Source organism: Arachis stenosperma, chromosome 5, assembly GCF_014773155.1.
Source record: "Arachis stenosperma cultivar V10309 chromosome 5, arast.V10309.gnm1.PFL2, whole genome shotgun sequence".
NCBI lineage: Eukaryota > Viridiplantae > Streptophyta > Magnoliopsida > Fabales > Fabaceae > Arachis > Arachis stenosperma.
In genome coordinates, this window is record NC_080381.1 from 17,396,774 (window position 1) to 17,423,799 (window position 27,026).

A 27,026-nucleotide genomic window follows, 5' to 3' on the forward strand; every position below is an offset into this window, starting at 1 on the left:
AGATCACATATGCTAGTGATTTTGGTTTTTTACCTGAACAAGAAAGAAAATATGAGGAAATCATCCAAATGAATCGCGAAAATTACGGGAATTAATTACTATATAAGTATATGAGAGTATGGTCAAATGGGGATATGACGATGATTTTGCAAGCAGAACAACGTACTGCACCAGAATTTTGCTGAGAAAAAGGAAGGTAAGAGATCCATGTGATGATGTGATGTGATGGGCATTGATATGTTTAGCAAGATTAGAGCCATGACTTGTTGAATGTTGATTATAGGAATAGTAATCACCGAATACAATAGGAAATTAGGAATAGAGTAATAGGGTCGATCAAGGTAAGAGTATATGTCACGGAACAATTTAGTCCCATTCCATCTCATATTCACAAATACCAAAACCGGCTACTCGGCTAGCAACATTCTTCGTTATGTACAAAAATTCGAGATTATCAATTGGAAGAAGTTATACTGCAAACTATAGTACACGTGACACTAGCACCCACTCCATCCCTTAATATATATATATGGACGTTGGTTTAAGTAGTAGTGCATTGAGTTATAACTTATATACAAGTAACGGCCATTCATTCGGTCCTGTATAATACTATTGGCATACAGAAATTAAGCTTAAGAGATAGATCTCGTGATGACAATGGTGGTGTATGGCGTATTAATGTTGTGGTGTGCAATAGTTGGGCTTGCCATGAGGCCCGGGGTGATGGAGGATCAGACGCCGCTAAGGTCGTCATCATCAGCAGCTAATAGTAGTAGTTATGACTACGCAGATGCTCTGGAAAAGGCTATCTTATTTCTTGAAGGACAACGTTCAGGACAGTTGCCGTCCAATCAAAGAGTCACCTGGAGAGCAGACTCCGCTCTCTCTGACGGCAAACTTCAAAATGTATGCATGCTTTATTGCTTACATATTTGGTCACCATATATTTTTTTTATATTTTATATTTTAACATGTATTTTATATTCCATAGTTGGATTTGACCGGAGGATATTATGACGCTGGTGATAATGTGAAGTTTGGATGGCCAATGTCATTTACAGTGACGTTATTGAGTTGGGCAAATATTGAGTATCAGACTCAGAAACAGACTGATCAAAACCTCCAAAGTGCAATCCGCTGGGGCACTGATTTCATACTCAAAGCCCACACTTCGCCGACTACGCTCTTCACACAGATCGGAGATGGGAACGCCGATCACCAATGTTGGGAGCGCCCAGAGGACATGGATACTCCAAGAACACTCTACAAGATTGATTCTTCTTCCCCTGGAACCGAGGCTGCTGCTGAATCTGCTGCTGCTCTTGCTGCTGCCTCCATTGCCTTCAAGAAAACAGATCCCGCTTATTCATCAACCTTATTAACCCACTCTAAATCAGTAATGACCAACAATTCATTATGTCTTATTATATATGAATCTTTCGTCTTGAAGAATTTGCTACCTCTATATATATGACACACTACGTTCTTTAATTTGTCCATGCATGTTCATTGTAGCTGTTTGATTTTGCTGACAAGTATAGAGGATCGTACTCGCTTTCTTGCCCATTCTACTGCTCCTACTCAGGTTACCAGGTATAATCTGCCTTCAGTGCGATATGAACATAGAGAATCTCTTGGAGTTAGTAATTTTTTATTATTATTTAATTAATATAAATATTAAATTATTTTTAATAAATAATATAAATTTATGTATATAAATTTTAAAAGATATAACTGCAAACTATATATGTTTTAAATATAAAATTTTTATAAATATTAATATAAAGGGTTACTAATATAATAAAAAATATAATATTTATTGATGATGTATCATTGCTTGCGAATATATATATTCGCTTAATTATTTCATGTTGAATAATGATTGTGTGAGAAAATTAGGATGAACTGTTATGGGCGGCGTCTTGGCTATACAAGGCCACCGGAGAAAGCCAGTATTTGAACTATATTACTTCTAACCAAGGATGGAGTCATGCCGTAAATGAGTTCAGCTGGGATAACAAATTTATTGGAGCTCAAACAATACTCACCCAGGTTTATATATTATTACATTACATAGTAACTCAAATAATTAAAATAAAGAAACTAATTATATATAATAATCATCCTTTTTACCTTGATCAAAATTTCTCCAGGAATTTTATGAGGGGAAGAATGAACTGGGCAAGTTTAAGAGTGACGCTGAATCATTTGTATGCGCATTGATGCCAGGAAGTAGCTCTCAACAGATTAAGACGACTCCCGGTACACACTATTATTGTTTAATTCTACTAGTTATCAAATTAGAGGTCCACTACACATACAAAGGTTTTTGGTTTACAAGTTTTATAAGTTGGTACAAGTCCAATAAAATACACGCATTACACTCCCACATTTAAGAGTAAATAAACGCACGTTATTCAACCACTTCCTGTTTCCAAAGCGCGCTACTCACCATGCATTATGAACGACTCTTCTTCTTCCTCTATAAAAACGAGTTTCTTGCCAAATTTGAAGATAATGTAACTTCAGAAATACACCCAAACGATTACAGAAATACACCCAAAGGATTACAAAACTACAACCAAAAGATTTAAGAAATACACCCAAAATTCGTTGAACTACATCTTATGCATAATTTAGAACTCTTTCTCTTTCTCTTCCTCATCTTCTGCTGCTTCTTCTTCAAAAAATAATGGAAATCGAGAATAACGAAGAAAGAAAACAGAGAGAAAAACACGTAAATGAAGAAAGAGAAAGAGAAGGCAAGAAACGAAAGAAGAGGAAGAAGAATATGCAGCAAGAAGAAGAAGAAGGTGCAGTAAAAACGTGCAGTAACGGTTCGAAGCGCGTTAATACAAAAGATTTGTAAAGACTTGTATAAAAAAACGTTTGTATGTGGAGAATTATCCATCAAATTATTAACTAATGATTTATTCATACATATTAATCAATGTTCTGGATGAAGGAATAAAGTTAATAACAAACTATTGTGCCTACTGATCAGGCGGTCTATTGTATACTAGAGACAGTAGCAACTTGCAATATACAACAAGCTCAACCATGGTGCTATTCATTTTCTCCAAAATCCTAAGCAGGAACAACGTCAGTGGAATCCAGTGTGGCTTTTCACATTTCACTGCCCCCCAAATTAGAGACTTTGCAAAAACACAGGTCCATCTAATATATAATATACTAATTAATCTGATCTGAATATATAATATCTGAATATATTGATGATGTTATGTATATGCACTGCATGTATTATTAATTCAGGTGGACTACATACTGGGAAAGAATCCAATGAGTATGTCGTACATGGTTGGATTTGGCAGTAACTACCCAAAGAAATTACACCACAGAGGCTCATCAATCCCTTCAATCAAAGATCAGCAGGGAAAAGTGGGGTGCAGCGATGGTATGTCAAACTATTACAATTCACCAAATCCAAATCCCAATACTCACGTTGGTGCCATTGTTGGAGGCCCTGATTCCAATGACCACTTCGGTGATGAAAGATCTGACTATTCTCACAGCGAACCTACAACCTATATTAATGCTGCTTTCGTCGGTTCCGTCGCTGCTTTGCTTGCTGAATGAACCCACACACCACAGCAACGCTACTTAATATCATCATTGCATGTGTCATCAACTAATAATTCATTATATAAGCTGAGTGATACTACCTAGGTACCCCAGCCACATGTATACATATATGTCATTTGAAATTTAAGATTCAAATAAACTAGTATTGTACGTTATTGTTTTAATAAGTTATATACAATAAAAATTTGAAATCAAGATGTTATGAGCTTGTCTACGTTGTTTTCAACCCCTCATTTCAAATGCATAATATATATAGTTAACATTGTGAAAGATATAATTCAGAAAAAATTAAATCATGCTACTTTAATTGGACCGAAATTTGAACCAAGGATAGATATTTAGTATTTGACGAACAGCGTACAAACTATATATAATATTAATAAAACAATATATAATAAGTTCTCTTGACTTGTTGTATGAAAAGCAAAATTATATATTGATGAAGGCGCACCCATCTAAAGCAAGTAGTTGATTGAAAGCACAATTGGCGCCTCATCTATAGATTGGTTCTCCTCTTCCAGCCTCTTCCTACTACTGTTCCTTGTGCTTGTGAGTTTGTTGGAATAGTAGTGATGGGGTGAGGAGGATGGGTGTGTTCAGCTGTGTAGGTAACTATGAAAACTTGTGGATCGGAATGGCTCCGTTCAACTTGTTTCCTAGCCAAGCATCCTTTGCAGCTGCTACACCTATAATAGCTCCGCGGATACTCTGATCCTTTTATTGGTTTCTGCCCGTATTTACGCCATGCCCATCCATCACTGTACCCTTCTTCTTCTCTCACCCGCTTCACTACCCTCTTATTCTTCTCTTCATTCTTCTTCCTTCATTTATAATTGTAATTATTACTCACACAATAATTAATTACCATCAACCCTGTATTTTGCTTGATGCAAATTAAAACAAATCAATCTTTTGTACTATATATATGTATGTCGTACCTTCTTTTACATTTAGATGGTGTTGGTTCTGAAGGTTTGAGATGGAGTACTTTGTTGACTTCAGCGGAGGTAGGGTGGGAACTAGTTGTAGTATCAACAGTAGTAGAAGGGTAGAAAGGTTTGTAAAGCTCTTCCAATTCATCATCGACGATGGCAGTAGTGATGGTTTCTGTTTCTGAGAATTGGTGAGACTTGAAGAAACGTTCATCTATTTCTTGTTGAGGACTTAACTGGAAATAGTTAAGATCACCTAGGATGTTGTCGGGTTGATGAGTATTGGTGCATCCTCTCACTATAGCGTGCAAATCCCAGTCCATGAAGCTCATTCATCGAAGAAGAAGAAGCTACAAATACAATATATTAATACAAGGGAGCATGAATGAAACTCACAGTTCACAAGCCAGAAGTTTTGTGCAAGATGACAAACAACGTTTTCGGCCATAACATATTATATTATTAAAAGGACTAAGATAATAAGATTTGTCAAAAATTGTAGCCTGTACGTTAGCGTACCTCGTGCTTTGAGCTTTTCTGTTTTTTCCGTTTTGGTGAACTGTTGGCCCTTTGAACAAGTGAAATACAAATACAAACTAGGAGTAATACATGCATACATACAGTACCCTATAGAATAATTGAGTTGACTTACTGTTAAGTCAGAAGGGTGAAAGTCTAATCCTGAAGCCCCTTTTTTCGGCCATTCGGCCAGCCTTCATATCCTATGCTATACCTAACATTCAACTCAATATTATAATAATACACTTGGATGTAGAATCTGATACGAGACAATAATGTTATTCGTGCATTTATATAAGTAGGTATCTATTTTGAGACAATTTATTAAATTCAAAAATGACATAAGTAAACTAAATAAAAATTATAATTTAATCAAATGATTATAAAGTAGATATTTAAATATTATTAAATAAGTAATTAAGTATGCAATAAAATTATTATCATTTTAAACTTTACTAGCTCTCGCTTGTGTTGTGTAGGCCGTTTTCCCTCAGTCCCTCACCGATAAAAAGTCTTTGTTTGTCGCCGTCATATTCATGCCATGCCCCAGAGGATCTTCCTCACCACTCATCTTTTCCTTATTTTTTTTCAGCTGATGAAAGGGGATTCAACTTTTTGTTTTTTGGTGTAAAAGGGGTTCAGCTTTCGCTCTTATTCTCTGGAGTGTAACCCTTTATGTTAAAGCTTATGGGTTAAAGAGCCCAAAAGAGAAGACAGAAATAAAGAACAAAAAAGTAGGCCCAGGACTAAGCCCAATGTACTTTTTCCGCTGGCAACGAAGGAGTATCGTCAAGTCCAAAACAAAGAAAAAGAAGGGGTATCGTGGGCGAAGCTGGGGAATCTGTTAGCTACTGCCTACTTATTGCTCTCTCGGGTGTATTTGTACACAAATTTATCTGTAGTTGATTTTAGTGTATAAATAATATTTTTGATTTTGTTAGTTTTCTGGTAAAATAGTTTTTTTGTTCATTTGGAAATACTGGAAATTCACACCCACAAAAAAAAATTAAATTGTGTATTAGTCATTTAAATATTTCTTCCATTTATCAATTTTTGTTTTTTGTTAATTTGAATTTTATACAATTTTAAGAACGATTATGTTATGTGTATACTAAAATTAGCCATTAAAATAAGTTATTAGTGTAAAATATATATTGGAATATAAATACACATTAAAAATAAATTAAATCACACTTGTATTTATATACAAATACATTAGTAGCTGGTTTTAGTGTATGAATGTCATTTTTGTTTTAGGAAAAAGGAATAAAGTAATTTAATGACCAGTTGACTTTGATAAATTGGAATTTAATTATCTTTTAAAATTTGTTGGTCTATATAGTTTTATCGAATTTTTAATTAGGTTCTTATATTTTTTTCTTTTTAATTAGATCTCTATATCATATCAGATTTTGTAACTACGTCCTTATCGTCTGACAAAAAATATTGAAATTAACGAAATATTCTGTTAAACTATACTAAATATCCACTCAAGTGTTAGGCATATTTATTTTGTATAATTCTAGTATTTTTGTCACGGCAGGGACTTAATTACAAAATTTTATACGGTATAGGGATTCAATCGAAAAAGAGAAAAATGTAGGACCTAATTGAAAATTCAGTGAAATTATAGGAACTAATAGAATAATTAAATATTAAAATTATATCCATAGGACATAGGCCATAATATTGGAAGATTTTCATGTGTACCTAGTACACTGGTATACAATGAATATGAATCATGGATATATTAATTTAAAAATAACGATGGTTTAGATTTGGATGAAAATTATTAATGTGAGCATGTGAGGGTATAGATTATGGTGAGTAGGCTCAAGATTCCGTGGTCTCAGAACCTTTTGACCACTTAATGGTCCCATTAGAAAACATGTTTTTAGAATTTTTTTAACAATTGCTACATAGTCCTTGAACTAATTTTAATTACAAATTAACTTCATATATTTTATTTAATTATAAAAATTGTTTTTTATTTTATAAATTATTATTTTATCAATTATCTATTATATTTATTAACAATCAAATACAAAAACAACAACCAATTATATCCTCCATTAATCCTAATAAAGCTTTTGGCCATTCCAATCGATTAAAATATTAAATTTGATCTCGTGACGTTCGTCCATGGCTTCCAAATCGTGTTTCCTTGAAATTCAATTGATTGGTTTATCAAAACAATCGATTGAATTGTAACTCAATCGATTCAATTACAGTGTATCACAAAACAATCGATTGAAAGTAGTAAGGTATAATGGTTTTCACTTAAACCAATTGATTGTTTATACTTTCCAATCGAATGAATGCGCAAAAACAATCGATTATTTTTATTACTTAATCGATTGAATTGACGAAAACAACATGGATTTGCCAAATACAATCGATTGAAAAGTGATGACATTGAAGTTTTAGCCAAATTCAATCATTGGTAATGTAATTCAGTGTTTCCTTGAAAACCAATCGATTGGATTACAGTTTATCACAAAACAATCGATTGAAAATTGCAAGACAGCATGGTTTTCGCATAAATCAATCGATTGGTTATATGACCCAATCGATTGAACGATAAATAAAAAGTGGATTTTTGTAATTCAATCGATTGTTTATACTCTCCAATCGATTGAATGCTTGAAAACAACCTAAGGTCTCACCAAAACAATCGATTGGTTTTGTTACTCAATCGATTGAATTCACCAAAACAATATGGATTTGCCAAATTCAGTCGATTGGTTGTGTATGTGAATTCTAATTCAATCGATTGGAAAGCGTTGTAAATGATTTTTTTTTTCTGAATTCAATCAATTGTTAATATATTCCAATAAATTGAAATTTGAAATGCCTATCTATTAAACAAGAAAACCATGCGTATTCACACCCAGTCTCCCCCCGTTTTGAAACGTAAGAACACCAGTTCGGTTCCTCTCTCCTCTCTCTAAAATCCAGAAAGCTTCTCACTTCTTCTTCTCCAATCTCACCAACATCTACTCCAAACTACATACATAATATAAACCCTCATCCAAATCCTTACCAAACCCACCAAGCCAATATTCCCATAATGGCCAGAACTAAGAACACCAAAAGAGCTAGGGTTGAGGGAGAAAGCTCTACCTCCGCCAGACTAATTGCTTCATCCCATTACATGGCAAGGTGGCTGCCGTCTCCGAGGACATTGAACAACTATGTGGAGAAGTTCGAGTAAAGGGAAATTGTTCCTCCCAGGTATATAACAGCCGAGTTCATTCATAATAGGCATTATAATTTGGTGTGGAATGCTTTGCAAACACAACACTTAACTGATTTTGTACAAACTAAGGATGATTATTACCCGCACTTGGTTAGGGCTATTTATAGTACTTTAAATTATGTTGTTCCTGAACCTGATGAAGAGGGTGAGGTAATGCCGTTGATTGAGTTTGATTTAGGGTCAGAGCATTATAAAGTTACTTTGGAAGAATTAGCTGAACAATGAAATTTAGTTTATCACGGGGCAACATTTACTGGAGGTATTGTGGCAGATGAGGAATGGGGTGAATATAATAGATCGGTTGGTTTGGAGAGTCTACAGTATGAGAATCCACATATAGATGCTAGAGGTAATATAAATTGCAGTGGGTTGGGTAATGAGCAGCGTATATTGATGTATTTGTTTTCATACATGTTGATTCCAAGAAAACACAACCATGGAATCTTGTTTAATGAAGATATTCTAGTGCTTTGGGCTATGGTGACTAGAAAGGAGATAAACTGGCCTTATTTTATGGTTCATCATATGCTTGAAATGAAGAAAGGAAAATCAAGTGTTGGTTTAGGATATGCTTGCCATTGGACTAAGATTTTCACCTGGCTTGGAATTGACTTGGGTGAAGAGAAAAGTGTCTCATTGAGTAATGTAGCCAAGATTGATGAAAACACTCTAAGACAGATGGGAAGAGATCAGGATGCCCAAGAACCTCAGATCCAAGGACAACCACAAGACCCTGAGGTGCAAGCACAATCACAGGAACCCCCATCACCACCCCTTCCTTCGCCATCAATGCGAGATTTGATGGATGAATTGTGAAGCATGAGAGTATATATGGAGGAGCAATTTGCTGATATGAGACAGCGTCAAGACAGGCAAACTGAAGCTATCAATTGTCAAGGAGAAGCAATTGATCTTCTATACACTAATCTAGGCATCACAAACCCAAGGGGCATCATCCCAAGGCCTGGACCATGAAGAAATTTTGTCGAAGAATGAAGAAATTCTTTTATCAGTTATGAATGTGTCATTATGTGTATGATATTGGGGTTGCTTGTGTTTGAGACTTATGTTTGGAAATTTGATGAATTTGGCTTATTTAAATCATTGAATGAATGATCTAAATTTACTGTATTTTTTTTGTTGACATTCCAAATTGGGCAATAGATCAGTTAATTCAAGGCTAAGTTCTGCAACTTGTTGAATTGGGTTTGATATTTGAGGAAACCTTGAGGAATTTACTGCTTATGTTGCATTCATGTTATTGCCTTTCTTTTGTAATCTCTTTTAAAAAAAGCTTTTGGATTTTATCAGCTATTTTTCATTGATGGATTTGCTGGATTGAATTTAGTTATTTATATTTATTAATGCCCCAATTTTTTTATATTTTGAGCTTCTGGATATTCTTTTTCATTTGATGGTGAAATTGAATGGAATCAATTCCTAATGTGGAGTGGTTACTGCAAATGTCTCCGTTCTTGATATCAATTGAGATGCATTCAATCGATTTGATTAGAAAACCAATCGATTGAAATTTGCTTGCAATCAGGTGTTTGTATGGATACAATCGATTGTTTTGGTTGTGCAATCGATTGATGTATATTCAATTGCTAATTCAATCGATTGTTTTTTAAGTGTAATCGATTGAAGCACACTTAATTACTGTTTCAATCGATTATTTTGTTATTGTAATCGATTGAAGTACACTTAATTTCTGTTTCAATCAATTGGTTTGTTGGTGCAATCGATTGAATTATCCTCAATTAATGATTCAATCGATTGTACTGTTATTGTAATCGATTGAAGTACTCTTAATTACTGTTTCAATTGATTGGGTTGTTAGTGCAATCGATTGAATTATCCTCAATTACTGATTCAATCGATTGTATTATTGTAATCGATTGAAATACACTTACTTAATGTTTCATTCGATTGTTTTGTTAGTGCGTATCAACTAGTACTAAAACTGTTTTTATTTGATTATTAACTATCCATCTAATCTTATTATTATTATTATTATTATTATTATTATTATTATTATTATTATTATTATTATTATTTGAGTATTTATCTAGTTAAAAATAATTATAGATAAGATATAATCATATGAATTAATAAAATTTACTTTGTTATATTGTAAATAAAAATTAAGATAAAATTTTATTCTTATTTGGTTTTAAACCAAAAGATAAGATAACATAGAAATTTTTAAAATTGTTCACTCTGCTTGAAATATTAAGTGGCTATTAACCAGTTTAGCAGTGTTTTTATTTAATTATTAGTGATTCGTCTAATATTATCAGTATTACTATTATCTGAGTATTTAGCTACTTAAAAATAATTATAGATAAGATATAAAATTATGAATTAATATAATTTATTTTGTTAAATTGTAAATAACAATCAAGACAAAATTTGATTTGTATTTGATTTTAACCAAAAGATAAGATAACATAAAAATTTTTTAAATTGTTTACTTAATTTAAAAATTTTAAATAAGATAGAATTAATTAATTTGATTACCTTTTTTCGGTGTATATATATGTGCTCAACCTGACTAATTTTTTATACATTGACAAATTAGTTTAAGTAATTGCCTTTCAACCAAATCTACTCATAAAATATTCTTCCGTTGATAATAATCATGAATATTCCTCCTAAAGAAGATTTAGTCCTCAACGATGCATGTAATACACAGAATATGTCACTGGCTACAGACTGTGATCTTATCACAGTTGATCTTGATGATCAAATTGGAACTACAATTCCTAGTGCTAAGGTAAGACGTAATCGATTTTTAAATTTTAGTAGAATGTATTATGAGTAATTTAATCTTTTATGTTTTCTTTTTACAGGATGACCTAGTTATCAATGACGGTGTTATTCAAAGCAAGGATCTAAATAAAAGTGAAGAATTGTCTAGTAAAGTGGAAGAGGTCCTCCGTAGAATGGAGGTAATTTAATTTGACAACCAGTAATGTAATTTATATTAGTCATACAATATATATAGTATAAACATTTTTTTATCACTCTTTTTGTATTTTTACATTTATATGACATTATTTTACCTAAAATCTTTGCAGTCAATGAGAGTTGTAAACATGGCTCGGGACGAATAGATTGATAAAATCCTTGAATCTGTAAGCTGTATTAAGACAATAATTTCACAACTCAGTCTGAACAATAATTTTAAGACTCCGACCAAGCTTTCTGTACAAAAGACACGTCCATTCTCAAATAGATTGAAGGCTAAGAGTTCAGCTATTGATATTCATACTACTATATCAGACGATGAGGATGATCTTATCGAACTGGACAAGAGGTCTTTTATTCACGATGATGCATTCAAAATTGAGATCAATATAGACAACCCAGTATCCCCAACTGTAAGAGCTGCAACAAAAAAGAAAAACATATCAAAGGTAATGCATGTGCATTAATGGACAATAACTCATATTTTTTACTATTATATTCTTAAAATGATAACAAGAATTTACTGAATCTATTTTTTTCTTAGGGTAAGACCACTATGGGGACACAAAAAAAATTACCGTTCAATCCCTAAGCGGAATTAGAAAGCCAAAGATTGAGTCCAAATCATCCAATAAATCCAAGGCGTCTTATGCACTGAGCCAATCCAGAAGTGGATATAGAAGACCTGTTTATTTCTTTTTCATTACGGACGTAATTACCACTTAGACACCAATCTTTAATTATCTAGTCTGTTATGAGTACTGCTAATTAACCATATAGTTATGTATTGCTAATACTTTTGTGTCAAACATTCGTAGTCAATGCATTGTCAATTTATGCCAACTCCAACCATGCGTCTTTTGGAAGATCAGATAAAGGCCTGTGCATATGCATTTTCAGCCTCGCTAGATCCATCGTAAGTTAATATGATATTATATTTGTTGTCGATGAATGAGGATCAATCTAATGTGTTTTTGGTTTTTAACTGATACAGGGAAGAACTTGTGGTAACAGATACAATCAGAGCAACTAGATCAGATTTTGAACATTTCATACCTGACAGACCCATTACTGATAAGGTACACAAATAATCTATTCATTAAACAACATCTGATTTTTCACACAAACGAGTACTATATTTGGATTATGGTTCAGCTTCTTGAATTAGCGGCATTGAGATGCACTGATGACCAATCTGACGTAAGTTTCAAGACAACGTGGCAACTTCCACCGAGATTTGTGGTATGTTATATAACCCCTAACAAGATAATTTTATTGATTATATGTTATAAATGTAATGCTCATATAGAACCATGCTTTATCGTGTACTAACAGTTATATTGGTTTGCATTAATGAATTAGGTGGATGTCTTCAGCAAGATAAATTTAAAGAAGAAAATGGAACACTATATTTATAAATTTATGCAACCTACTCCTGATTTAAAATTTGTAAGATTTTTTTTGGATATTCATGGTTGAATGTAGTTTTTCATCATTAACAAACATAATTCACGGACAAATTTTATGGTCTAGATATATGTTCCTATTCAAGAGGGTGACCACTGGTATCTAATGGTAATCTCGGTTTGCGATCGCACAATCTATCACTTGGACACCCATTTTAATGATGACAGAATTCACCATCGAACGTGTTATCAAGGCACTAGTAAGGATTTGAAAAAATTTTACTAAGCTTATTTGCTGATATTTTGTTTTTATTATCTAACTAGTTAAATAAAATTAGGCAAACCTACTGAAGCAAGTCATCAAGTCGAACTTTTACAAAGATGATGGCATTCAAGAGTATAATAAACAATTTCTTGACTACAAAATTACAAGTCCAGAAGATATACCTCAATGTAGTTCAAGCTTGAACTCTGCAACTTGGGTGATGAAGTGGATGGATATGACTTTTGAGTTTAAACCAAATGGTAACAATAAGGTGCGCATTTATAAAACAACTCTCTAATATTTACTCACCATTTTTCTGTACTAATTTATAGTGAATAAATTGCAGCTTGAGAATAACGATATTCGCATGATAACTGCTGTGCATTTACTCCGGAGTCGGATCAACCATAAGAAGTCACAAATTATAGCGTCGGCCAATGAGTTTTGGAATTTGCACACAAACCATGAGATGTAAAGATTATAGTAGTAATCTAGATAAAACTTAATACTTTGGTTATTGCCTATTTATTTGTTATGTTTGGTGGATGTACTTCTTTAGTTATTTTTCAATGACTTCTTAAATAGATATTTATCGTTTTGTGGCTTTTACAATTTTTCTCTATTTCTATGCAATATATAGATATTTTAGTTTAAAAAACTCATATTATTTTGATGAAGTAATGTTATTTTCATTTATTATTTCAGCAACAATGGCATACAAATATTATGTCTTGTGAATTATATTTTATTTTATGTAATTAATTTATGTAAAAAAAATTCCATATCTTTTTATTTGTTTGTATTCTATTTTGTAGTTTTCATTTGATCAAGATTTGACTTCTTTATTTTAATTAAATTTATATATATTGCTAATAAAAAAAAATCTAGATAACAGTAACCATAAAAATAATAAATCATAATTACTATATATTGCATTTGGAAAGAGATACTTTCTTAAAAGTCATCCATTTTTAGGTAATTTATTTCGAATTATCAAAGTCTTCGTTTTTATACCATTGCCCACTCAACAATGCTACATACTGACCAGGAGTGGGAATAGATTGCAATTGCAATATATTTATATTTTGTATGTGAACACTTTGTGGCTCATGAATTATCTTCAATCAAAAGATACAAACATGATTAATAATATATATTTTAAATAAGCATGTTTATGGAAGGTCAAAATTCAAAACCCAATTAATAAGCTTTTAATTTGCAATAATGATAATGAATACGTACACGCCGCAGAAAATCGATTTGGTTCGATTCGGTTCGGTTTTTTCAATTATTTGAAAAATGTAAAATTCTATCCATTCTTACCTAATAAAATTAAGCCATAATACGAACATATGAATTATAGTATGAAAAACTTAAGCTGTAAAGAAATTGACTAAATCATAGCAATAAGAATAAGGGTAGTGGAAAGCAACAACTATTATCAATCAATTACTACTTTTATATGATGTATATATATCAGGTGATTTAAAACTCTGTCTTCTAAAAATTAAAACAACATAAATTAGAACATCAAACCACAAATTCAAATTAGATAATGAACCTGACTCAGAAAAATCAAGAAGCAATAAGAAAAGCAAAAAGGGACTGAATCAGAAATAGAACCAAAATGAATAAAAAATACAAACAAACTAATTTAAAAAATTTTCATGTGGTCCACCAATTCCACAAATTCTTCCTCTTTCACCTTCTCCTTTCCTGTATTATCATTAAGTAAACAAAAAGTACAGAATCAATTCTAAGTCAAAATTACCCTAAATCAAAACAGAACAAAAAGTTCTGAATTAAAAAACAAAATAAGAATCAACAACTCAACCATAGAATCAAGAAAAAACCAACCAAGTGTTACTACAAATTAGAATTAATAAGACTGAACCAAAACTAAATAAAATAGAATCAGAACAAAAAACAAAACCTGAGGCTTAGGGAAGAACTTTATATGTTAGGGACTTCCTTTGAGCTTGAACACTGAACATTGAATAATGAATAGTCAACAACAGAACAACAATCAAAGCAAGTTCAGTAAATCAACAACAAATAAATGAACCATAATCAGAAGCAATTTCAGTAAATTAACAAGAATTAAATTAAACAATGAAGAACAATCAGCAACAAATATACATTGTTAAACTAGAGGCAGAGGGTTGCATATTCAGCTTGACAAAAATGTCAGAGCTTCCATTTCCACTAACCTCAAAAAAAGCATTGAATGAGCTAATGAGCACAAAATCAAGAAACTTAACAACAGACAAAAAAGCCAAGAACAAGCCAGTAACAGTTTATCAGTACCAATTTAGCATCAATCAATAAGCCAGTAATAGAGTTAATTAATCAAGAATAGGCTAGAACAAGCTAGAGTAGTGAGCAAACCCAATCAACCAAGAACAAGCACTAAGCACTGACAGAGCATCTAATTAACTCAAGCACAAAGTAAAAAAAAAAAAAACAGCAACACATCACTTAATCAATAATCCTCAATCAATGAAAAAAAAACACCAACAGTGAGTATTAAAAAACGACGATCGCTAACCATGGAAGAACAAGCATGAAGAACAAGCACTAGCAGTGAGCATTGACCTTCGACAGATGATGGAGAGCGGTTGAGCACAATGGACGACGGCGAACAGGCGACTGATGAGAGCGAAAAGGGGATGGAGAGCGAAAAGGTGACTGATGAGAGCGAACAGGGGATGGTGAGAGCGAAGTAACGAACGCCGATAGCACGAAGATGGAAGTTCTTGAGTGCGACGGAGGCGACTGCAGCAGTCTCTCACTCCGACAGACTGCGACAAGATTGGTGGAGGCTAGGGTTTGATTTCTTTGGTGGAGGCTTGGGCATTTTGCTGATGACTAAGAAGTAAGGAAGGAGTTGGAGAAGGGAGCCAAATGCGTGCAATCCCTTTTTTTCCTTTCAACAAAGGAAACGGCGTCGTTTCTAGTAAATCGGCCGGGTTTCGGTCTGGTTTGACTGGCCAGTTTTTGGTCGGTTCAACGGTTTGTGTCCGGTTTTAGAACAACGGTTTCTGCTAGTAAATCGAACCACCTAAGCTTCCGATTTGCGGTCAGACCGGTTCGACCGACCGGTCCGATCCGATTTTCTGACCAAACTTTTTAATAGTTTTTTTGGGTTTTCTATTTGACCGGTTCGGTTCGGTTAAGGTTTTTAGTGGCAAAACCGAAAACCGAACTGAACCACAAAAAAACAGCAAAACATAATTTTTTAGGTTTTTTCCATTTTTGGTTTACTCGGTTTTCGGTTTTTCGGTTCGATTAGTCGGTTTTGTTTGGTCTGGATTGGTTTTGAGCACCCCTAGTCAATGAGAGACATGGTGAAAAAAAAAAGTTAAAGTGATAACACTTTTTTTTCGTATTTAAATTACTTTTAGTCAGAAAGAAGGAAGAGGCCGCGGAGGCGCTGACAACAACGGACGTTACCGGTAGAACCCTAATTTACAGACTTTGAAGATTTGCTTTTTTTATTCTAATTCTGAATGAAGAACGAAGGTGGGGAGGGAGTTAGGGGAAGGGGGTTGACGTGTTACGCATTTGGTGTTGTTTTTAATCAAACCGGCGTCCTTTTTAAGAACCGGTCGTATAGCACGGTTCGGTCAAACCGGTCGGTTCAACAGTTTTCAACGATTTTCAATCTGACGATTTTAAATACTGAACCAGACCGTTTACATTGTCGGTTTGACCGATTTTTTTACCCTTTTTCGCAAACCGATATTTAGTTGACAATTATTTCATCTAAAAAGCATACGCACGACTATTGGAAGAATATATATAATTTCATTAATATAGTGCAAAAAAATAAATAAATACAAATATGGAACTGATTCATTCTGCAAAAATATTAAGTATATGGAGGTGGCTAATTATCACTATCTAACTTAGCCGTCGGTTCTGGATATACGTCGCCATCATCCGAACCGTTAGCTTCATCTTCAATAACGTTGTTGTCAATGTCCTTTTGCCAAGGACATGTTGTCTTCTTATGTCCTTTCATTTGACAAACACTACAACGTTGCCGCTTCTTCCTAGATGGTTGTCCTGAGCCTACACCGCTTTGATGCACATACGGATTGCTACATTTAGCTACACCTGATTGAGGTTGATTAGTGCCTTCGTCTGTAGCCTTGTAAGATGAGTACAATCCCATAATTAGGTCACGTGTCTCTTCATATCTCTCTGGTACTTTAGCAGCAACAGCAGCCAATTGTTTAGAAAATTCTATCATGGCACTTTGACGACTAATAACAACAGCATCCCTGGTGAACCCACTTGGATCATTGAGTGTTGATTTAACCTTTTTTGTCCATCTATCCAATACCAATGACCGGGGAATCTCACAAATGTCTCTGTCAACTAGAACTTTCATAATATGTTCGCAGGGAATTCCAAATGACTCCATTCTTAAACAGGTACACATGAAGATCATTTCTTCTTGACAAAAATCAACGGTCCACATAAAATCGGGCCTCCCATGCTTACACATAATATACTTTATGCAATCATCGTTATTCTCTATGTTTAGCACCTGCATTGATCCAGCTCTAGAAAGAAATGGCCGAAAGAAAAGAAATATCTCATGAGTGTATAACTCAGCAGCATATCTCTCTAGCAGCTCTATACAAGTCTGCATGACGGGCACCCCATGTGTAGATTCATAATCAGCATTAAATTCTTTAAAGCGCAAATGTGCAACACACCTTTGAAAATGCTCTACAAAACTTGTCAAATCATACGGCGACCCCACATACCTTGCCATAACTGAGTGTAAACCTTCACATCTTGAGGTAGTTCTAAAGCCAGCAAAGAATTTTCCTCTTATATATGCAGTAGCCCACATATGCTTCTCTTTGTACATGTTGATCACCCACGGCTTATCCTCAAGGCCAAATTCTTTAATAAGTTGAACCCACTTACGCTTAAACACGGGAATCTCGTAGTCTCCCAACATGATTTTTCTGAATTTAGATGTAAACGATGATTTTCCAACATTGCTAGTTGCATTTTGAATAAGGTGCCAAGCACATAATCTATGTCTGACTTCGGAAAATACATCTCTTACTGCATTCCTAATCGCCATGGCCCCATCAGTTATTATTGAGGTCGGGGTCTTGCCCTTCATTGCAACAATGAGCTGACGCAGGAGCTAAATATATGTATAAGTAGTTTCGTCCACAATTAACGCAGTAGCAAAAACAATTGTCTGGTTGTGGTGGTTAACCCCGCTGAATATGACTAATGGACAACTATACTTGTTCTTTTTGTACGTAGCATCAAAAGCAATAACATCCCTAAAGAGTCGGTAGTCTAGTTGGCTAATCCCATTAGACCAGAACAAGTTACGTAACAAACCTCTTGAATCATGACATACCTTGAAATATAATTGTGGATCCTTCAACTGCATAGCCTCCAACTTCTTCAACACTCGTGCTGCATCACCAGAAATTTGACGCCTTTGTCGAGCAATCTCATTGTACATATCTCTGGGACCATAGCCAACAAATTCATACCCGCCTGCTTGACTAGCTAGAAGACCAAATATCTGTGAAGTGCTAATCCCTGACTTTAGCATGTTCATCATTTGCATAATATTTGCCTCTGACATTTTTCTGTGGGTAGGCAACATAGCACTGAATTGTGTATCCAATAGATCATGGTTGTGTTCGTCAAAGAAATAAAAGATATGCCACCTTCCAGTTTTTGGTACAAATTTAACATCCATTCGAGCTTCACATCCAATTCTTGTTTCCAATCTAGGCTCCTTCTTCATTTTTTCCATCGTGTAATATTTCTCCTCCCTGAATCCTTGCCTATGACATACAAACTTTTGTTGTAAATCTCGCCAATACTATTCTTGAAGGTCTTGCTCTTCCTTGCACTAAAGTCCTTCGACTTTGAGTACTTCAGATAAAAATCAAATGCAAGCTGCAAAGTAGAAAAGTGATATTTGCCAATTTCCTCCGCAAAATTTTTACTAAACTTCAAAGTTGTAATGTCTTGCACGAAGTCAACCGCATAAGCAGCTTCAAGGATATCTTTTGACTGATTAGATTCAAAAAAATACGCTCCTTCAGTAAATTCATCTCCGAAATCTTGTTCGAATTCATTCTGTTCATCCATCATATCTTGGTCACTTACTAGCTCTTCTTGTTGGTTAAAGTCATCGTCCTCCTGGTATTACTCATTCATCTCAGTGTCCGTAAATATACCTGACATCTTAAAAATGTCCAATAAAAAAAATAATTCAGTACACTCCGTCTTATAACATTACATAAAATAGATAGATTCTAATATTGCTAGCAGGGACGGATCCAGAGATTTTAATATGGAGGTGCCAATTTTTATATAATTTTTTTTAATCGATAAAAATACTTAACATATAATTATTGGGGTTAGTTTTTTAACATATTTATTAAGATACATATAATTATAATTTTTTCCACAATTTTATTTTTAATATGATAATTACATAAATAAAATATAACAATATCAATTGTATATTATAAATTTATAAAACACCCATAATTTATAACGAGATTTGCTAAAAATTATCCCATATCTTATTAATTAAAATTCATTCTTTCAAAAGTTTTAAAAAATTTGAAAATAAATTATAAATTATTAATTATTTGAAAGACACGGTACCCTTATAGAATACAAGATATACGATATCTTTATAAAATTTTTCTTTTACTAACATAAATTTAGAAGAAGAACTAATATTTTTTACAAGAAAATAATTTCTACAGTACATAATGTGATTACCAAAACATAACTACTTAAGTTATTATTAATATAAAAATATGAATGTTAAATATATTAATATAAAAAAATAAATTATTTTTTAAGAAAATAAATATAGAAATTATTAAATAAAAACTAATTTGAAAGGTACAAAGACTTGAGGGTATGATATTAAATTAGTTGGGTAAAAATATTAGTGAATTAAACAATTAAGACATATATCTATTACATAGTAAAAAATAATACACATAAAACTATTAAATTACATAATATTTTTTTATTTTTTAAACACAAATCTTATATATAAGTATAGTTTCTTAAAATTTTGGGGGGTCCAGGCCACTACTCGCCCCATCTAGGTCCGTCCCACAAAAAATAATAACATCTATTTTTACTTTTTAGTATTTTTCAATGTCTGTGAATTAATAAAAGATAAAAAAATATTTTTTCATTACACAATCAATTTCACAAATAAAGTATCGAAACGAATAATTGCAAAATTAGAGATTCTGTTCACTGACCTCGATTTTATAATCAAAACTATGAATTATTTTCTGAACACTACAATGAAAAAAATTGATTAGACCTTTGCTGATTGCTGCAGCGATGATTGTCAATTAACAATGAACAAATAGTGGATATTAAATAGACGGATAAAACATGAAAAAAATTGGATATTGAGTAGATAGATGTTCGAAAGAAAAAAATGAAATTTTTTATAATCAAAGAGAATGATACACGATTTTAATGGTGGGATTGAATAATTGGTGATGGATTATTCACCAATTTATAATGTTAATATTAAGGAAAAGATAAGATTAGAGCATCTAAATCAAAATAAAATCTTAAAAATGGAAGATAGAATTTTAAAGATAAGATAGATGAATAACAAGATAATTTCTAAAAACGATAACAAGATTGAAATAGGCGTAGTACACGCTTTCCAATCGATTGAATTCTCATGCCAATCGATTGAATTAGAATTCACATACACAACCAATCGATTGTTTTGGTGAGACCTCAGGTTGTTTTCAAGCATTCAATCGATAGGAGAGTATAAACAATCGATTGAATTATAAAAATCCACTTTTTATTCATCGTTTAATCAATTGGGTTATATAACCAATTGATTGATTTATGCGAAAACCATGCTGCCTTGCAATTTTCGATCAATTGTTTTGTGATAAACTGTAATCCAATCGATTGAGTTATAATTCAATCGATTGTTTTGAAATTCCAATCGATTGGTTTTCAAGGAAACACGATTTTATTGTTGATCACGAACGTCACGGATCAAATATAAACTTTTAATCCATTGGAATGGCCAAGAGGTTTATTACGATCAATGGAAGATCTAATTCGTTATTGTTTTTGTTTTTTATTGTTAATAAACATAATAGATGATTGATAAAATAATAATTTATAAAATAAAAAACTGTTTTTATAATTAAATAAAATATATGGGGTTAATTTGTAATTAAAATTAGTTAAAGGACTATGTAGCAGTTGTTAAAAAGACTTCAAAAACATGTTTTGTTATGGGACCATTTAATGGTCCAAACGTTCTGGGACCATCGATTCTAGTGCCAAGTCTTATTATTTAATTTGATTAGACTTGATTCATAAAAAGACTTAGATGTGTAACATTACTCTTAATTTTGGTGGATAATAACATGAAAATTTTACAATTGTCTTTATATAAAAATATTTTTTTTATTATTAGATGATAAATTGTAGGATTTAATTTTGATATATTATAATTTTTTTTAAATATAGCTAAATAAATAAAACACGTTTTTAACACGAGACTCTTCGTCAAAAAATATTTTTAACATTTTTATTTAAGTAGATGTCTTTAATTTTATCCGACCTGATTAGTGTCAGTTCAATAGACTATACTGGCAGATTCATTTATTGTTTAGTTTTTTATTAAAAATATTTTAACAAGAGCCAAGTGAAAAAGAACTTAAATACTCATTTTTTTATTATAACCAGTGTTTTTGTCAATAATATTACGAGAATATAAATTTTTTAAAATTATATCGATTTTGTTTTGTTATCATAAAAATTTATAGAATTATATTATTTTTTAAAAATATTATAGGAGACAAAAATTTTTGTTGACTAAAAAAATCAGGATCTCTACAAAAAATATCAAATAATAAGTTTTTTAATTATTATTTTCATGTGAAAGAGTTAAATTTTTTATTAATCATTAATTTAACATTTATTATCTAAAACTTGAAAGAATTTAGTATGTATATGTTTGCATTTAATTAGATATTAAATTTGTTGTATAAATAAAAATAATTAATTCTTATGCTTGTTATTTAAAAATAATATTTTTTGTATATATATAAATAAATATAATTAGATATTAGTATAAAAAAATTTATATTTATAGTTATAAAATTAACTCAAAATTAATTTTTTTTGAAATAATTAAATCTTGATTTGAATTATTAATTATAATATTAGTATTCTCCAACAAATTAGATGTAGTAAATATTTGAAGAAAGAGAAATGAAAATATAGATTAAAAAGATAAACAGCAAAATTTGAGGCTAAATTAAAAAATTAAAAAATACATATAATAACATATTTTTTAATGTGAATAATATTATGATATTATTTTTTAATTATATTTAACTATAAATTTAATGTATTTTTTATAATTTTATAAATTTATTTAAATTATATTATTTTATAATTTTTCTTTAGAAATAGAAGGTAAAGAGAAATAGAGAATAAGAGAAAAAAAAGAGAGAAAAACATTTAAAAAAAAAGAAAGAGAGAGGGAGTTTGTTAATTTTGGAAGAAAATATTTTATTTTAATTATAATGAAAGAATATTTCGTAACACATTTTGATTTGTCAAATTAGTAATATAAAATATAAAATATAAAATATAAGTTATATATAAAGTGAAAAGGATAGAAAGAAGAGAAGGGGAGAAAGATAAATAAGAGTATAGAGAAAGAAAGTTTATTAATTTTGGAAAAAAATATTTCATTTCAATTTTAATGAGAGAATGTCTTATGATATATTTTGGTTGTTAAATTAGTAATATAATAACATAACTATATTTTAATTTTAATTTTAATTTTAATTGTAATTAGAGAATGTTATGTTATATATCTTAATTGTCAAATTTATGATTAATCATTGATAATGATATATAAGAGAAATAGAGTAGGTAGAAAAATGACAGAGATACAGAAAGAAAAAGAAATGAGAAAAGAACTCTTTAATTTTTGAGAAAAATATTTAATTTCAATTACAAATAAAAAAATAACATATGACACATTTTGAGTATAAAATTAGCAAGATATAATAGAATATAATAAATGAGTACTGGGCTAATTATTAAGGGTATTTTTCTTTTGTGCTAGTGTAAATATGTGTTAGTTGAGTTAGATCGAATTTTAGATTGAAACTAGTGTATGTTCTGTACATTGTACAAGATAATTAATAAAAATATATAAATTTTTTTATTAAAAGAGATTAAACAAAAAATATATATAATAATTATTACTATAAATATTTTATAAAATTATAATTAAAATCAAAGTTTAATTATTTTTAATATTAAAAATAATTAGTATTTATTTTAATTGATTTAGATTGGTTGAGTGGTCATCTGATCTCACCCGTCTACCTAAGTAAGTATTAGAGTTTCGAACCCCGCCTTGTGTATGTAACAACTCATTGGCTAGTGACAGAGCCTTAATAAATGGAGCTTCAATCCGTTGAGGATTAGTTCTCGACCTGCCGAGTTGAAAAATACAGTGAAAGAAAATAGTATTTGTTTTGAAAGTAGAACAATTCTCATTGATGATAGCAATACTTATGGAGATTTGTCTTGGTTGAAATTTAACTCTGACAATTTTATTTACTGGTATTATATTCATTTAGGAAGTCAAACAATATGATCAACGTTGTTACCAGTTAAAATTTTATATTTTATGACATGATTTTAAGCTTCTAAACTTATAAACTTATGTCATTACAAAAGCTATTAAATTGATTAATATTTCTTGGTAATATTTCCAAAACACCGTCGTTGAGTATATTAGTTTGTATAAAAAGAAACTATAATAACTTGTTATTCAATATATAATTTATTCTATTGAAAAATGAATTATTATTCCTAGATTGGTAAATATATTTTTTTTTCATTTTTATATCATTTTATTTGACAATAATTACCATTAAAGAAAAACGAATGACTACACTATCTTATAATATGATATACAAAATAATTTTTTATTTCAAAATTAATTCTGGTTAGTGCAAAAAAAATTCAAAATATTTTCTTACACAAATTTAAATTTAAATTTGAATTCAGAATTGATTAACAACTCACCTTTTTTAAAATTTTAATAACAGAAACAAAATTAGTTAGCTGCAAAATATTTAACATTTAATAATTTTAATTATTTAAATTTTAATTACCAAAATTGAGTTAGAAATTAAGTATAACTTAATAATCGATAATATATATATATATATATATATATATATATATATATATATATATATATATATATATATATATATTAGTACACAAATAATAATATGTAACATATACTTTAATTTTTTTAACAGAGTTAATGTATAATTTATTGAGAATTGATTTATTGTCTAATTTTTTTTATAAACTTTGTAGTATGTGAAAATAGTAATCTTATTTTTTATTATTATTTAAAAATTATTCATAATTTTTTATTATGTAATTAACTTTATTAATAATCTTTATTATTGTTTTTCTACAAAAAAAAATCATGTTGATATTATTTGTATATTTTTAATACTAATAAATATGTAGGTATTTGTAGTATTATATTTATTGTCTTAGATAATAGTTTAAGTTATTTGTTTCGTATGTTAAATAATATAAATTATATTTTATATATTAAATTCATCAATTTATCCATATTAAGAGGAGAAAAATTATGCAATAAATCGTATGTTATAAAGATTAGTTAATTTACATATAAACTATCTTTAGAAAAATAAAGAAATAATTTATCACATATAATAATCCTTGATATATGTAGTGTCATATATATATTAGGATGATCTATTTTAATTATGTGAGTGATTATTATTATTCATTTTTTCATTAAGATAGTAAATAATATTTAAAATTAAAAAAAAGATAATTAAAAATTTTTTTAGTTTGATTATAAAATCTATTGTAAGTATACCTAACTTTTGTATATACTAAATATAATCATATTTAATAGTATAATATTTATTACAGTAATGACTCAAAATATTAACTCAAGTGAGTAAGATCAACCTAGGTCTATTGTTAGGATCCTAAATCCGAATTAGGTTCATTATCTTAAAACCCAATGCAGATACCCACAATTATTTATGAATATTCTTTGAAAAAATACAAAAAAACTATAATATAATAATCATAAAATAATCAATTCAATATAATTCAACACAACTCATAATATATTTATTATAAAAAATAACATTTAAAAAAAATTAAAAATATCTTCCAACATAATAACATAATATAATATTTTAGGGCGAGACTGAGCACATAATGATGAACTTAAGAGGTAGAGAAAATGAGTTAAAGAAAGAGTAGATACAAAATCAAGACTAAGGATAAGTCTAGAAAGAAAAAAAAAAGAGTTTAAATTGGAGACAGGAATTAAGATTGCCAAATTTAAAAAAATGTATATATATATAAGGATAAATCAGTAATTTTATATTCGCATGAATTTACAGGTCCCTTGAAGAGGATAGGGGACCCATGTCCCCATCCTAGTCTATTTTATGTGGATAGGTCTTTACCCGTAAAAATTTTATTGATCTCCATTTAGTCCCAAATTGCAAGTAATCCGGCGAATATTCATTTGGCTAGTCTTTTTTATTATTTCAATTGCTAGCATTTGTTGGCTCGTGACGTGAAACTACTCTAGCCACTTAGTAAATAGGAAATAATATATTTATAAATAAATAAAAATTATTATTAAAAATTGAATATCTAGATAAAACTAAAATAAATTATAACTTGTAAAAATAATTTATAAGATTTGTTACCAAATATTAAAATGTATGAACCGTGATGTCACTAACACAAATACAAATCATACAATATAAATAAATGTATAAAAGTAGAAATAAAATCTTCAAACTCAATCAATAAATAAAAATTTTGTTATTTATCTACTAAACGCGATAGTAAATACTGGACAAAATAAAATCATATTTTTTATAAATATATTACATATAACTAAAAAATTAAAAACAAACACACTAAACAACATAGAGCATCAATGATAAAAATATAACCTAAAAAAATCACTTAAGTTCAAAAAGAACATGCATGTGATGAATTATAATAAATTTATATATGAGGAGTTAAAATAAAATAAAAAATTAAAAATAAAATAAAGAGAACAATTAAAAGAAGTAAAAAAGGTAATGTGTGGAATAAATAAAAAATGTATTGCAATAGAAGATTAATATAATCAATGAATATAAAAGATAAAAGAAAAAAATTAAAATACGATCTCATTAAACAAATTTTAAGAAAAAAATTTTGAAGAAGAACCTATTAATCAACTTTTATAAAAAAATATAAAAAATTTAAAATGTCTTTAAATAAAATAATTATATTAATCAAAATACATAAAAAAATAATTGATATAAAACAAAATTATAAAAAAATTTAGCAAAATTAAGATAGAAAAAACAAAAAAAATTACAAACATTACACCCGAAGCACAAAATAAAGAGAAAAAAGGGATAGAAAGCACATTTTAATTATATATAATTAAAATATGTTGTTGAACTATTAAATTAAAAAAATTGAATTGATGTCTAAAAATGATGACTAAAAACAATAAATTCTTATGACTAAAAATAATAAATTAAACTAAAAAAAATTTAAAAATATTATCTGATAATATAGAAATCATAGAATATATAATATAGGAGTATATATACATTAATAACAAAATAAAATCATGGCATATAGAATTAGAATCCTTCAATATTTTTAAATGAATTCATTTAAAAATAATAAATATTCATTACTACAATGACTAATACCCGTTTTATTTACTAGATTGTACTAATAAGAGAGCAATTAAAAAATATATGTAATCAATTTAAATAATTTATTTAAGTATTAATTAATTAATACATAGTATAAACTCGTTACCTTCTCAATAATTAATACTCATTTTATTTAAGTATCAATTAATTAATACTCATTTTATTATTATATATATATATATATAATAAGAAAATAAATTAAATTAAAGGAATTCA

General features: G+C 29.9%; 4 protein-coding genes across 4 annotated transcripts; 1 reads left to right on the forward strand and 3 right to left on the reverse strand.

Annotated features, from left to right (window-relative positions):
- Positions 1 to 590: 590 nt before the first annotated feature.
- LOC130982798 (endoglucanase-like) lies at positions 591 to 3,701 on the forward strand. The gene is made up of 7 exons (XM_057906893.1): positions 591 to 906; positions 992 to 1,396; positions 1,516 to 1,593; positions 1,900 to 2,052; positions 2,154 to 2,262; positions 3,005 to 3,171; positions 3,274 to 3,701. The coding sequence occupies exons 1-7, from the start codon at positions 652 to 654 to the stop codon at positions 3,595 to 3,597; spliced, it is 1,491 nt and encodes a 496-aa protein (XP_057762876.1). The 5' UTR covers positions 591 to 651; the 3' UTR covers positions 3,598 to 3,701.
- Positions 3,702 to 3,934: 233 nt separating this feature from the next.
- LOC130983146 (probable WRKY transcription factor 29) lies at positions 3,935 to 4,905 on the reverse strand. Its single transcript, XM_057907331.1, has 2 exons — positions 4,542 to 4,905; positions 3,935 to 4,424 (listed from the first exon to the last, which is right to left on the reverse strand). The coding sequence occupies exons 1-2, from the start codon at positions 4,865 to 4,867 to the stop codon at positions 4,100 to 4,102; spliced, it is 651 nt and encodes a 216-aa protein (XP_057763314.1). The 5' UTR covers positions 4,868 to 4,905; the 3' UTR covers positions 3,935 to 4,099.
- An 11,938-nt stretch (positions 4,906 to 16,843) lies between these two features.
- On the reverse strand, positions 16,844 to 18,061 carry LOC130980491 (protein FAR1-RELATED SEQUENCE 5-like). The gene has a single exon (XM_057904162.1). The coding sequence runs from the start codon at positions 18,059 to 18,061 to the stop codon at positions 16,844 to 16,846; it is 1,218 nt and encodes a 405-aa protein (XP_057760145.1).
- A 66-nt stretch (positions 18,062 to 18,127) lies between these two features.
- LOC130980493 (protein FAR1-RELATED SEQUENCE 5-like) lies at positions 18,128 to 18,751 on the reverse strand. Its single transcript, XM_057904164.1, has one exon. It carries the CDS (start codon positions 18,749 to 18,751, stop codon positions 18,128 to 18,130), a length of 624 nt encoding a protein of 207 aa, XP_057760147.1.
- Between the last annotated feature and the right edge of the window lie 8,275 nt (positions 18,752 to 27,026).